At 37.6% G+C, this 12,755-nt stretch overlaps 2 protein-coding genes across 7 annotated transcripts in view; both read right to left on the bottom strand.

The window, feature by feature from the left end:
* Positions 1–482: 482 nt before the first annotated feature.
* On the bottom strand, positions 483–6,326 carry LOC113202786 (E3 ubiquitin-protein ligase synoviolin B). The gene is made up of 13 exons (XM_026417187.2): positions 6,099–6,326; positions 5,582–5,674; positions 5,312–5,464; positions 5,168–5,216; positions 4,856–5,086; positions 4,657–4,756; positions 4,364–4,506; positions 4,090–4,287; positions 3,818–3,997; positions 3,619–3,717; positions 3,226–3,547; positions 3,010–3,120; positions 483–2,932 (listed from the first exon to the last, which is right to left on the bottom strand). The coding sequence occupies exons 1-13, from the start codon at positions 6,225–6,227 to the stop codon at positions 2,803–2,805; spliced, it is 1,938 nt and encodes a 645-aa protein (XP_026272972.1). The 5' UTR covers positions 6,228–6,326; the 3' UTR covers positions 483–2,802.
* Positions 6,327–6,755: 429 nt separating this feature from the next.
* Positions 6,756–12,755, bottom strand: part of LOC113202785 (microsomal triacylglycerol transfer protein) — a 7,608-nt gene continuing 1,608 nt past the window's right edge. The window contains exons 1-15 of one of the 6 annotated variants that reach the window (XM_026417185.2): positions 12,602–12,731; positions 11,893–12,267; positions 11,617–11,820; positions 11,384–11,533; positions 11,138–11,303; positions 10,917–11,065; positions 10,671–10,831; positions 10,414–10,574; positions 10,210–10,325; positions 9,920–10,138; positions 9,622–9,824; positions 9,270–9,507; positions 8,800–9,170; positions 8,544–8,711; positions 6,756–8,450 (exon numbers count right to left, since the gene is read on the bottom strand). In XM_026417185.2, coding sequence (XP_026272970.1) covers positions 8,303–8,450; positions 8,544–8,711; positions 8,800–9,170; positions 9,270–9,507; positions 9,622–9,824; positions 9,920–10,138; positions 10,210–10,325; positions 10,414–10,574; positions 10,671–10,831; positions 10,917–11,065; positions 11,138–11,303; positions 11,384–11,533; positions 11,617–11,820; positions 11,893–12,174 — 2,736 coding nt within the window. In that variant the 5' untranslated portion in view covers positions 12,175–12,267; positions 12,602–12,731 and the 3' untranslated portion in view covers positions 6,756–8,302. Of the gene's footprint in view, positions 8,451–8,543; positions 8,712–8,799; positions 9,171–9,269; positions 9,508–9,621; positions 9,825–9,919; positions 10,139–10,209; positions 10,326–10,413; positions 10,575–10,670; positions 10,832–10,916; positions 11,066–11,137; positions 11,304–11,383; positions 11,534–11,616; positions 11,821–11,892; positions 12,268–12,337; positions 12,356–12,418; positions 12,570–12,601; positions 12,732–12,755 lie in introns of those variants that run through there. The other 5 variants (XM_026417184.2, XM_052264415.1, XM_026417183.2 and 2 more) reach the window with 5 other exon arrangements.

Raw genomic sequence — 12,755 nt, 5'->3', positions numbered from 1 at the left:
CGCTGCAGCCCGGGTCGAATTCTGGCCAAAAACACGGAACAAGTAACATAAATGGACCTAACCTAACCCCCGCGCGCCCAAGGGGCTCTTTTAGTGGCCATTTTCCTTGTTTCTGGCCAGGAGTCGACCCGGGCTGCAGCGCGTCGAGGAGGTGGGCTTGACCCGACCTGAACGCGTGCAGTACGACAAATCAAGGCCCTCAAAGCAGGACCGAGTTCTGACCGTTCCCTTCACAGGAGCAGGCGACAGCTGAGTGGCAAGCCCGCTGGGGTTTGGCTCGGAAACCGTCGGCCCTGGGATCGAATCCCAGCCGCGGAACTTTTTTCCCGCTCTGTAGGTCCGCTACCAGCGACATGCGCATCTCGGCTGTAGATGACGCACCAAGACATGCTTTCGGAATTTGGGACTAATGTGTTCTAATGTGTTCTATGAGACTTTTCAAGTCCTTGTCCAGGGTAATATGGAAAACAAAAAACTACTAGTTTAGTTACCAATGCAGTTCTTATGATTTTATTTTTTATTTTTTTCACATTTATCTGAATGCCCAACTTTAACATGTATCACATCTTCCAGCGATGGAAGCTAGCATGATTCTAAATTAAATACTATACACAAGACAAGAATATTTCACACAAACATGACAAAATGAAGTATGCAACAAAGCTCAAAACAGATCCGAATGGTGAATACAAAGGCTAATTCTGTAAATTAAAATTCGGAACCAAACACCAAACCAAAAAGCAGTTCAAGAGGAGCACATTTGTAGCCATAGCTTGGGATAAAGTAGTTCAACAACATTTGTTGTATCATTTACACCCTGAAGCGTTTCGGCCCACAACATTAATTCTTCCAAACAAACAACAAAACAAAACAAGAAACTGATACACATTACATTAAATCTGGAATGATGAGACTACTAAAGGATTTCCAGTTCATATAAGTTTGCACTTCCTTTTTTTAAACTGAGTTCACCTGGACTGAATCTATAAAGTTTAAATTTTGATTCTCCCCCCACCTACCAAATACAGTACCTATATCAGTGCTTTTCAGTCTGGATTGGGGTCAATAACTTTGAAAAATTTCAGCTCCTACCAGAACCAGTATTAGCACTGCATCGTCTGTAAATTAAACTGGGAGGAATAATCACTGGACTACATTTAGTATTTTCTTTGATTAAAATGTAAAAGCAACTACGTATTTCAAGAATTTGGGTTTCAAACATAATGGTAAAGAATTATGAAAAAGTATTCCAGAATTTTGTCTGCCAACAAATCAAAAACAGACAGGAGCAGTAAGTTTCCACTTTTCAGTAACTAGGAAGGAAAATATATATATATTACCAAAGATAACTTATAACAAAAAATTTAGAACAAAAACTAATAATTAAAATTTGACTAATAATTTTTATAAAATGTATCAGCATGCATCAAAAAATCTAACCTGTATGTGACCCTGGAACAGGAGCAATCATGGTAAATAAAATGCGGATAATGCTTTCTTTGAAGACCATGCAAACCATGAATATTTAACAGAAAAGAAATAAATTGTGATTTGATAATACTTTGGTGAATTAGATGGTCACATTAGATTTCCACATGCTAAACTTGCGTAAATAATTCCATTCGGCTTATGACAACAGTACATGCTTTGCATAAAACAAAACCAAGTACAAACAACAAATAATAAACATATACTTCACAATAAAACAAATTAAACTTAGAATCAATTATCAATTCAACTGTTCCTTCCACAAAGACTTTATCAAGTACATATCCTTAATAGTAAACATTCTCTTGTAGCACTGAATGCTTTGCTTCTTGGCGAATAGACAAATAATTGGACTGAATTACACCTCTCATCCCAGCCAACAATGTAAGGGCCATACTTAAATTTTGTGCATGAACATTCACACAACACCTATATACAATACATAAATCACTTTATTAACACAACATTTTACTGTAAAATAAAACTACACAAGACAGACTTATAGAGCTCACAAACATTCTACTCGCTTTGGCAGGAACACACCACAGTTCAAATAGCAGTCTCACCAAAATAAGAAGTAAGTTCCCAGTAGCATTTTCAACATAAAGCACAACCAAAGAACTGAAAAAAGATAGATGGCAGAACACGGTTTGGTTTCAAAAATTAGGATACTTGTGATTGTTCAATTAGATAAATAGATATATAAATATATATTCTATTCTGCAGGTAAGAAGCTGAAGCTAATCTCTGGAGAGATTAAAGGAAACCCATGACAGTTTACGCCTTGTTTCCCCCTTTGAGGAGCACGTATACTTGGCCCCTGAACCTTTCCAAGTATTGAAAGAGTATATTACAGAAAAGTAACGAATAGTGAAACACACAAACATAACTAAGATGGTCAAGCCAGTTCTGCCACCTTAGATCAAGATTTCAAACTAATTTGAATTAAACACAACAAGATATAACCATCTGAAATTATGAGTTCTATTTATACAGACAGAGATTAGATCATTAAAAGCAGATTTGGGATCCAATGAGGCCAAGTAAACAAATTAGTGGGACAATAATTTTCCCGTCAAAATTTTGATAGTAGTCCTTAATTGTGTCTAGAGGAGTTAAAATTAAAATATGAATGTGGATTTTCATATGATTCAATCAATACCCAGTAGGTACCTTTGAGACCTGTCAAGGTATAGGAGTTTGACCTCCTACAGCTAGTTAATAATAAGAAATGTTTAGTCAGACCTGCAAAATGGTGTCTGATACACAAAATTTTAAAAGTACTTCATTCATTGATTGTAATTTATATATTAATCAGTCCATTGGCTCTGGGATTCCGGTGAATTTCTGTAGCCGTCGCCTTCTAATTTCATCTTGCTCAGGTGATAGTGCTGAAGTGACTGTTTGGTTAATGCTAGAGGAAGAGCTACCTGAACCATCAGACCTGTATAACCAGAAATTAATTTTGATAATTACTTCACAACAGCAGTGATTAAAATCCAATCTTTTGCCATTACTAACCTTACTGAGGTTGTCAGGTCAGACGAATTTCCTGTATCCTCCTTTGATCTACTGCTGCTTGGAGTTTCAGAAGAGGGAGAAACGCTGGTGGGTCTATCTTCAGAACGAGCACTACAACAAAATAAAGAACTGGCTTAGAAAATAAAAACCCAACAATATAGTCAAACATTTTTACATTTAAATCTTTGAATACAAAATCAATTGAGTAGTACTTACCTATTTTGAGTTGCATTTGAGGTCACCACTGGTGAAGCAGAATTAACAGTGGTGGATGTGGTAGCCACTCCTGAGTCTGGGGGTGCGGCGGATGAACTAGAAGGTGGTGATGATGGTACTGGTGTTACAGTTGCAGCAGAAGCAGCCGCAGCTGCATTGGAGTACTGCTGCATTAGCAAAACAGCTGCATCCAGTAATTGCTGAATGTTCTGCAAGCACTGCAGACGAGCTGCTACTCCGTCTCGAGCGGCACTCTCTAGTCTGCGCAACTCCTCTTCACTTAAAGTTGCCAAGCCTGGTGGTGGCATGGGTGGTGGCACAGCTGAAATTTTGGAAAAATTGTTAAGCAGGTTCAAGTAGGGATGAAAAAGTCAATGTGGTTCCTCTCCTCACCAAATGGAGGTGGTGCCGGAGGAAAAGGAGGGCAAAAGAATGGCAATCCAAAGCCTGGAGGCATAGGTGGAAATGGTGGAACAGGCATCACAATAGGGCCTGGAAATTGAAACCATTATTAACACAGTGAAGAACTTTTTCCATTAACTGTTCAGGTAAAGTTTACTTATGCTGTATTTTTAAAAATAACAAAAGGTACCTGGCTGTGCCCCGGGAACAGTGCCGGTAGCGGCTCCAGTTGCCCCAGTAGGGGGTTGCTGGCCACCTGAATTGGGTTGGCCTGGCTGACCAGGTTGACCAGCTGGAGGTTGATTAAACTGTTGCTGCCAAAATGGAAACATGCCTGGGAAAACGCCATTCATAAATGGGTTTGGAAGACCTACAAACAGAAACATACAAAAATTTTAATAAGAATCAAGACTTACATAGAGACTGATTGATAAAAACCTCAGAAAACATAGAACACAATACCTGGGTGTGGAACAGGAGGGACGTCAGGAGCATGTTGTGCTTGAGCCTCTGCATTTGCTGCTTGATTAGCACCAGTGTTTCTGTCACCTGGTATGCGCAAGATATTGAGACGACATGTTGGACATGTTTGTTGCCGTTGGAACCAAGAACGAAGGCAGGATGTGTGAAATATATGGTTGCAAGGTAGTTTCTTGGAAGCTGAAAGTATAAAGGGTTAGAACCAAAACCAACTAAAAAATCCTGAAGTAAATCTTAGCAAAGTATCAAGGCACACCTGAATGCATTTCCTCTCTACATATGATGCACACATTATCAGCAGCAGACAGCTCTTCTGGAGTTGCATCAGGATAAAGAGTATTCATGTTGCGTATAGCTCTACGCGACAAAATTACATCATTTATTGCCTTTCTGAAGGACCTACAATCAGATTTAAAAAATTAACAAAATAGAGTACCTAAATTTAGTTGAAATTAATTAAATTTTTAAAAAGGAAGGATAGTTTGATGTATTTATTTGTTTGAAGCTATTGCTAGTTTTCTGATAACAGATCCCTTTACCTAAACTTACCTCAAAGTATAATACATTGGTCTGAATAAGAACAAGGGCAATGTAAAAATGCGCACCATTATTATAAGGAATGTGACATAAAGTACAACCTTAAACATTCCTGTAAGAAGATTTTGTTTCATTAAGAACAAAAACAATGAAGTTTTACTGATAAACTAAGAGCAATGTTTGGGACTTCTGATCACTTAGATATTCTTACCCATTACAACTTCTGTATACAACAGGAAAACAGCCTTGTTGTCCCATGGGTTGTCAGAATTAAGGTCAATAGTGTGTAGAACATATTTTATTGCTATATTTAGCACTATCATAAGAAGAATCATGTACTCAAAACCAAACACTATCTGAGCACTAGCCCCTCCCGAGACCGTTGAGAGATATGCATGATTCACAAAGTATAAATCAAGGAGACTAAGGACAAACATTAATGCTGCAGGAAAATTGAGGATGATTAGAGAAAAATACAAAAAAAAGTATCACAATTAGAGAAAAGTTTCTGTTCAACACTTACAGATGACCCTCAAATGGAATAACCATGATATGATAGGACTTCTCTCCATCTAAAAAGGAGGAAGGGAGAAAAAAATGGTTTAACAAGATGTCACACAGAAGACAGAATTATCTGCATACGTAGTATTTTCCACACTATACTTACAAAATCAACACGGTCCTCCGCAAGCCAATGGAATGCTTTCAGAAAGAGCAGTAAAATAAATTGAGCTACAAATCTTGGGGCAAAGTCGTCTCGGAAAAGAGTAAAGGCCAGACATGTTTCTGTCACAGCATACCATGAGCGATCAGCTAAATGCTAAGGAAGAACACAAAAAAGAAGGTTTTATTTTTTGATACTACGATTTTTTTTTGTTTGCACTTAGTACATAGAGTATAATTAAAACAAAAAAAGATTGGATGTAAGTAATCTTACCTCAAATTCAGCTGCTCTCAGTTGACCAAAGAATACTTTCTGCATGAGCTTGCCAATAAGAACTACAACCACAAGAGCTTGTATGTATATCACCTGAAAAACAAGACAAGGAATGCTATTTTTATCAAAGACATAATCAGAAAAAGTCAAGAGTAAAAATTAATTACAGACAGAAAAAAAAGTTAGTTTTTTGTTGTTCAGAGAGTGGGCTTATTGGTCCAATTTCTAATGGGTTAAACTGCACATAGACCTCTTTCTCAAAGCTAAACACTTATTGTTAATGGTTGGAAGATAGTGAATGACATTTCTCATGAGAGATTTAGATGATAATTTGAAGGTTATTGCAGATCAATTTATATAAATATGGAAGTGAACTTAAGGAGCAAATGGACTGAGAATTGGAAAGGATTGGCGTGTTTTTTGTAGAAACATAAAAATCATAATTAAAATAGTTGACTAAACAGAATGTTTATGACATGAAGCAGATGACAAGTAATAAGGTTACTTCCTCACTTACCGCCATACTGGGATTAGATTTAGTGATATATACCACCGACGGGTAAAACTGTTTCTTGTTGTAGAATGCATTTCCGACGACGGCTGTCGTTAATGCTAGACTAATGAATGTTATGCTAGCCGCCCTCATTTTGATGGAAAAAGAAACATATACTTGGCACCATTCGAGTAGTCACAGTCGTCAGTTCGGTAAGTTCGCTGATGTTTTTGTTGCAGTCGGGTTCCACCACGTACGTGCCAGTTGATTGGCCAGGTATAAAGTCTGTGGGGAGGGGAAGAACAAGGCTGTGTATGTCATGTGCTGCCACCTATTACTGGCGGCAGAATTTAAAAGAAACGGGAAATTGTACGCCTCTTGACCTCGGCCTCGCTCGGCCTCTACATTTCTCTGCTGTAACGCTCTATCTTGCTACTTTTTGGCTGTTTCTAACCCATTACCGCCCAACCAAGCCGTTGTGTTTCCTCGTGTCATTAATCATTAATAATTCTAAATCTGGATTGTCTTACCGACCGGTCAGCCAGTTTTTACTGACTCACGATCGTTTTGATTCATGCAAGTTTTCTGTTTTGGAAGAAGGAATTTGTGTAAATAATTTTGATCCACGATTACCTTTATAAGGGGAAGGATGTATCAAAATAAAATAAATGATATGAGGTGTATATTTGTAGGAATTGATTTATTTCAACAGTAGACCCTATATGAATCAATATCGATTTCCGATTTTAAAGACATGCTTAAGCAAATCCCATCATAATATCTGGCGCAAAAGGTAACAAATTAAAAAAAAAACGGATTTGTGGAAGAGTTTGAGAATTTATGTAGAACAAATTTATCAAGTTGCTGCAGTTTCAAATGCAAAGTCATACAACTGAAGACCTTTTTTCATGGCCATAATTAAATTATGTTATTCATTGATTGGACAGAAAAACATTTTTTTGCATGTTGCATGTAGGGCAAGCAGGTATGCTTATTAACAGCAGGACCTGAAATACATGACATTACTTACAAGGACTAGCATATTTACATGCACTTTTGTTTCAGTTCAGTGGTTTACATCATCACTGTAACAATCATAAATAAAAATCTTACCTGTAAAAGTACAAGCTCTAGTTAAGAAAACACAAAATTGTAGCACAATACATTTCAATGTATAATGCACAAATTCAAAGTCAACATGGTGATCACAACCTACAAAAATACAACTTGAAGCTTACAAAGTAATAACTTTGCTATTTATATTTTAAACAGCATTGAGACAGGTGCAATATGCCTCCCAAAGGGAGGCTTAACTAATTATAGCATATTACAGTCTGACATTTATTCATATCACATCAAGTTGTAGACAATTCATTATGCAAAGAATAAATTACGGTTCCTGCAAGAACAATGGAAAAAGACCCCATTGTATACTAAAAATATCCGATTCCCAATGCATGGAATATTACTGGAATGTTCCGTGGATAGACATTATCACATCCCTTCAACAAGAAGGGAATTCTGCTAGAGTTGGAGGGTTAATCACAATATCAACTGATATGGCAAAAGTTAATCTAAAAAGTACAAGAAACACTTCATTTGCCAACAGAATTGAAATCATAGTGTACTCTACGGGAGAGTAATCGTACAACAACAATGTTGAGTGTTGCACTTACAAACACAGCCATGAGTTATTTAATTTCATAGAACAATCCTTTTGTGAACAATCTAGAAAAATGGCTATTACAGCCGTGCCTACATTTTTTGCAGTAAAATGGCTGATCCCAAATTCTGCATTGCAGAAGTTTTGGTCAAAATTATTCTAAAATATTTAAGAGTTTGAGCTAACATTGTATAAAATCAAAGGGAGAAAAGAAAATTTGCTTGCTAAAAGCAAATTGTAAGATAAATAACAGATCTCTAAGTATTATAAAACATCAGTTGAATAGCCAACTTTACATGTATTCAGTCTTCATTAATATGCAATTCTCATAAAGGCATTGTATTGCATTACATGCTAGATCATGATTCAATAAAACATCAATACCCTGTATAGGGGGTAAAAATTGTAAAGAAAAATGGTGCGCAAAATTGGTGCACACAAAACCATGTACAACCGACAGCAATAAATCCAGTTATTACTGACACCCCTATAAGGGACATAAATTTGCGTTTACAGCTTGCTAAGAATATAGCAATAAGTATAAAATAACAATCTCAACATTTTCTTATTGGTCCTTGAAAATAACATTACACATTTCATTATTCTTGTGGTTCAGGGCGTATGTCCTGCCAGGGATGCGGAAAACTTGGTACTTTGATTTTCGTAATCTATGTTTACTTCCAGGAATTCTTTCTACCTTATACACATTATGCCTAGGAAAGTAGAATAGCAGGTGTCAATAAATTTTAGTTTAATGAAATGCAAAAATAAATAAATAAGAATCAAATGAGAAACCCCATACATACTTGAGAATTGTGTCTGGCTGCTTTAACTGCATGCATAAAGCCATACCACTGTAGAAATCAAGATTGGAGACGAGGTTTAGTCGTGGTTCCGTGGCCAGATTAAATTCTACTTGGCTTCTCACAAATGTAGAATCAACTCGAGTTAATCCAGTGAGAGAGAGACCAGCACTACAAAAAATGATATTATTAATAGAATTCATTCATACTATACTATACTCAATTTTGAACAAATTTTAAACACAGTTTAAACACATACTTTTTCTCTACCAGAGAATGGGCGTTTCTATTCCAAAGACTGATTTGTACTTCACCAGCTAACTCAAATGACATGCCTCCTAAAAGTGTGATGTCTGCTATGAAGCCTGTTTGGAGGGGAAGAAGTTCTCTATGGTCATGGAGCAATGACAAGGCTTGGAAAGCTGGGGTGCGTGTTGATGCAGTTCCTGACCACACATGACCCATTAGTTCTCCTTGTCCAGTAAAGAACACAAAAGGGCGAATTTGAGCCCCCAACAGAGATATCTCCATGCCAGCAGTTGCATCTTCACTGGCTTCAGAGGATGATCCACCAGCAGATTCACTATCTGAAGAGACAAAGGATGACAATCCTCCAGCAAACAGGCCAAGCTGAAAATATGAAGGTAGATAATAGCCACAAATGAAGGTAGATAATAGCCACAAATGAGAGCCTACAAGTTTGAAAAGAGGGGTATATTGGATACTTACTGTAAAAATACTACTACTTTCTCCTACACTTTCAACAGATACATCAACAATCCCTCTTTTCAGTAAACCCCCTGATATTTCTTGAATAGAAATCAAGCTTCCATTGGCACTAGGGCTATTCAAGAATGAACGTGTAAAGGCAGTTGTTAGACCTCTTTGTCCCAAAGCATGGTAATTGTACAGTTTCGATCCCTCTCTTGCAAAAATTCTTCTGATATTTGCTTCAAAGTCTTTTCTCCTGCAAAATGGGAAACGCAGTATTTTAAAAAACTACCCAATACAAAATTTCACTACAAAGTTAAGTAAAGTTAACCGTTACTTGCTAAAAATTGAGAAAGAAATTGACACTAACTTGCTTGATATCTGACGTAATCTTTGAAGCAGATATTGTTTTACTTCATAAGCTGGATCTGGTTTTGTGAGATATAAAACAATTTCTTCAAGCTGGTTTGTGGATGGTTCTCCCTCTAAAATAATGTCCAGTGCCAATGTTCTTGCACTACTGTCATAGCGACGACCTATTTGAAGGAAAATTGTCTCACAGGCCTGAATAACCTAAAAAAAAAAAAACAACCACACAGAATCAGATACAATATGAAATAAATTAAATTAAGTATAAAACGTACAACAAAGTGTGAATTTAAAATTACCTTTCTATCCCAAGCTTTTTTGGGAAGTTCGACTAGGGCTTTCATTGCTGCCACAGTTGTTTTACGAGTTCCATTTACAGCATGGGTTAACAAAAGAGACACACTATCTGGAGAAACCAGATTTCGGAAAGCTCGTAGGTACCGAAGCTGACATATTTCATCAGAAGTATCACATTTGGTAAGTCCAGCACTCAGAGACTTGACAACTTCCCTGCCAAGCTAAAATAATAAGGCTTTAGACAAAAGTTAAAAATTTTGACATCAACAAAATATTTTTAAGTGGGGTTTACCTTTGGATTACTGTGAGGGAGTCGCATATAATGTTGAGCTACTGCTCCAACAGACAATAGGAGGGTCTCCGACAATTTTTCCTCTTCATAGGATTTCTCACTTAATTGTAAAATGTCTTAAATGGGAAAAGCACACTGTCATTGGTTTAAGGGCAACAGGATATACGGATTCATAGTTTTAAAAAAAATAAGAGGATGGCATACCCATCAGTATCTCTGACTTAGGCTGAGCTCCAGCACTTAAGGCCCACAGATAACGTTCTGCTGCATCCAAACTCCCTTTACCATCTAGGAATATGGCTTTCTTAAATGCTTCGTGGGCAGGAAGGGTTTGTGTTGCACCAGCTAAATCACAGAGTGCAAGTCTGAAAAGTAAGAACATACATACGAAAATAGATATATAGATAGATGAATGATAGTAAAATATTGGATATTTGATAAACAAGCAAAGCATAGTTTACATTATGTCTTGGTTGCCAGCACTCTTCAAAACTTTACTGAATTCTTCATAAGTGGCTTCTCTTGCGATTGGAAGCAGGCGGACAAGAGCAGAGGCTGATTTAATTGTACCCAAGTATTTTTCATCCAGGGCTTCTCGGTTTTCTTTTACCATTTTTGGAAGCTATAAATGAAAGCAATGTCAGAAAATGCAATGAAATAATCATGTAGCACACATACGTCCAAAAGACCATGAGAAATACTCTTACAGTGGGACAAGTAGTGTCGGAACACACCAAAGATTCCCTTTCTAATATCAGACTTTGTTGGACAAAGAACTGGCCTGAATTCTTTTCTACCATTCTGACAGCTGATTGCACATCTTCAGCCTTTAAAGGCACAACCTTCACAGTATTTTCTAAAAACAAAGATGAGGATAGACTTACAGGAGCTCAAAAGAGCTTTCACAAATTTAGTATGAACTCTATACCTGTGAGAGATAATTCCTGAGTAGCATGAACCTGGCTTGCTGCTTCAGGTCGAACATTTACTGTCATAACATGTGTCTCGTCTGTTTCAACTGATTGCAAGGCAGACATATCTTGCGTGAGAACAATCCGAGTTTCTCGTTTAGAGGTAACAGTGGAACCAAGAACCTACAGAAATACAGAAGTCCAAGAAAAAATGATTTGTTAACTCAATTATAGTATCTGAAGATAATAGTTATATTTTATACCTTATCAGTGTGTTGAGAGTATGGTGTGCCCTCTGTAGATTTACAATCTGTTTTAGTTTTCAATATAGTTGTTGGATCAATACTTTTATATGATACAAAGCATGCTCCAGAGGAATCGGTTTCATTGGTTTCTAAGTCTAATAGTTGGTACTGCAAGAAAAAAATCAAATTTGTAACTTTGAGGTCATTGTTATCAGCATGTATTTTAAGTAGAATGTGTCTCAAAAACTTACCTGTAGCAAACTAGCAATGCCTTTTTTGAGATTGCCAATTGATGTTATCTCATCTTTCGCCAAGTACATATTCACGATCCTACCGTTATGCCAATGAACAAAGTACGGGCCATTTTTCAGGTTTTCTAACTCTGAAGAGTGTGCAACAAAACCCTCAGGGGCAGGTGCTTTTCTTGATTTTATATGAAGCTGAGGATTTGCAATCTGAAAAAAATAATGTTTGTTTGGGAACAAAGAAGAACAAAAGTCATAATTGTCTTGCATTTTGATACTTACTTCAATTTGTATTAGTTTGTTGTTAAGATCCGTCCCACTAGCCCATACTGTGCCTATGGTAACATCGGCTGTGATTTGATACCCAACATCTTTCGCTGGGCCTGATAGGCTAGGTTCACTGAGTAGGAGAGTGGACGTCAAGTGGTAGACAAGTCCTATCCCCGGCTCTAACTGCCTTGCAGAACCAGCTACCGCTGCAGAGGAGGAGAGTAAAACGAATCCGGTCCCGCACCACCAACAGCTCCACCAGCACCAAAACCAGCACAATCCTCGCACATTCATTGTTAACTCTTCGGGACAAAATGTTTACTTCAGTTTAGCTGGTTGCAGTCCAACACATTCTTTGGAGGCTGGTCTTGAGGTATGGGTGTTATCCTGTTGATTAATAGCCGAACTAAGGAATGTGTTTCAACAGGAGGGATGCAGTATAATATAAGAATAGTACCAGCAATAAGCTTCAAGGGACTATAGTAACTGACACATTAAAAAACAAACTATGACACCAAAACCAATGCTTTCTACTGACATGGCATACCACGAATTTCGTGGATTTTCCTACAATTCTGTCATAGACAAGCAGTAGAGTTGAGTGACGCCCCTGTTATGCGTTGCTGTATGCGGCCTTTGGGCCCGTGGCCGAATAGCGGTTTCAGAGATCAATGACACATACTGCAGCGTCGTCTGCTCTGTATACAACACGCCTACCAACCTCGGTGTGATTCAGCATCTAGCTCCCGGTGTTTACCGGACGAGAAAAACCCTAACCTCTTTGCGTAGTAGTCTCCGTTCACAAAGAAAGCGACCTTTATGCCCTACCGAATCAATCGTTTTTCTCAAGCGGCCCTTCTCCGTCCGTCACCCCC

This window comes from Frankliniella occidentalis, unplaced genomic scaffold (assembly GCF_000697945.3).
Source record: "Frankliniella occidentalis isolate FOCC.00 unplaced genomic scaffold, Focc_3.1 Scaffold19, whole genome shotgun sequence".
NCBI classification, from domain to species: domain Eukaryota; kingdom Metazoa; phylum Arthropoda; class Insecta; order Thysanoptera; family Thripidae; genus Frankliniella; species Frankliniella occidentalis.
The sequence above is the reverse complement of the archived record's forward strand: the minus strand, read 5'-3'. Positions and strand labels throughout refer to the sequence as shown.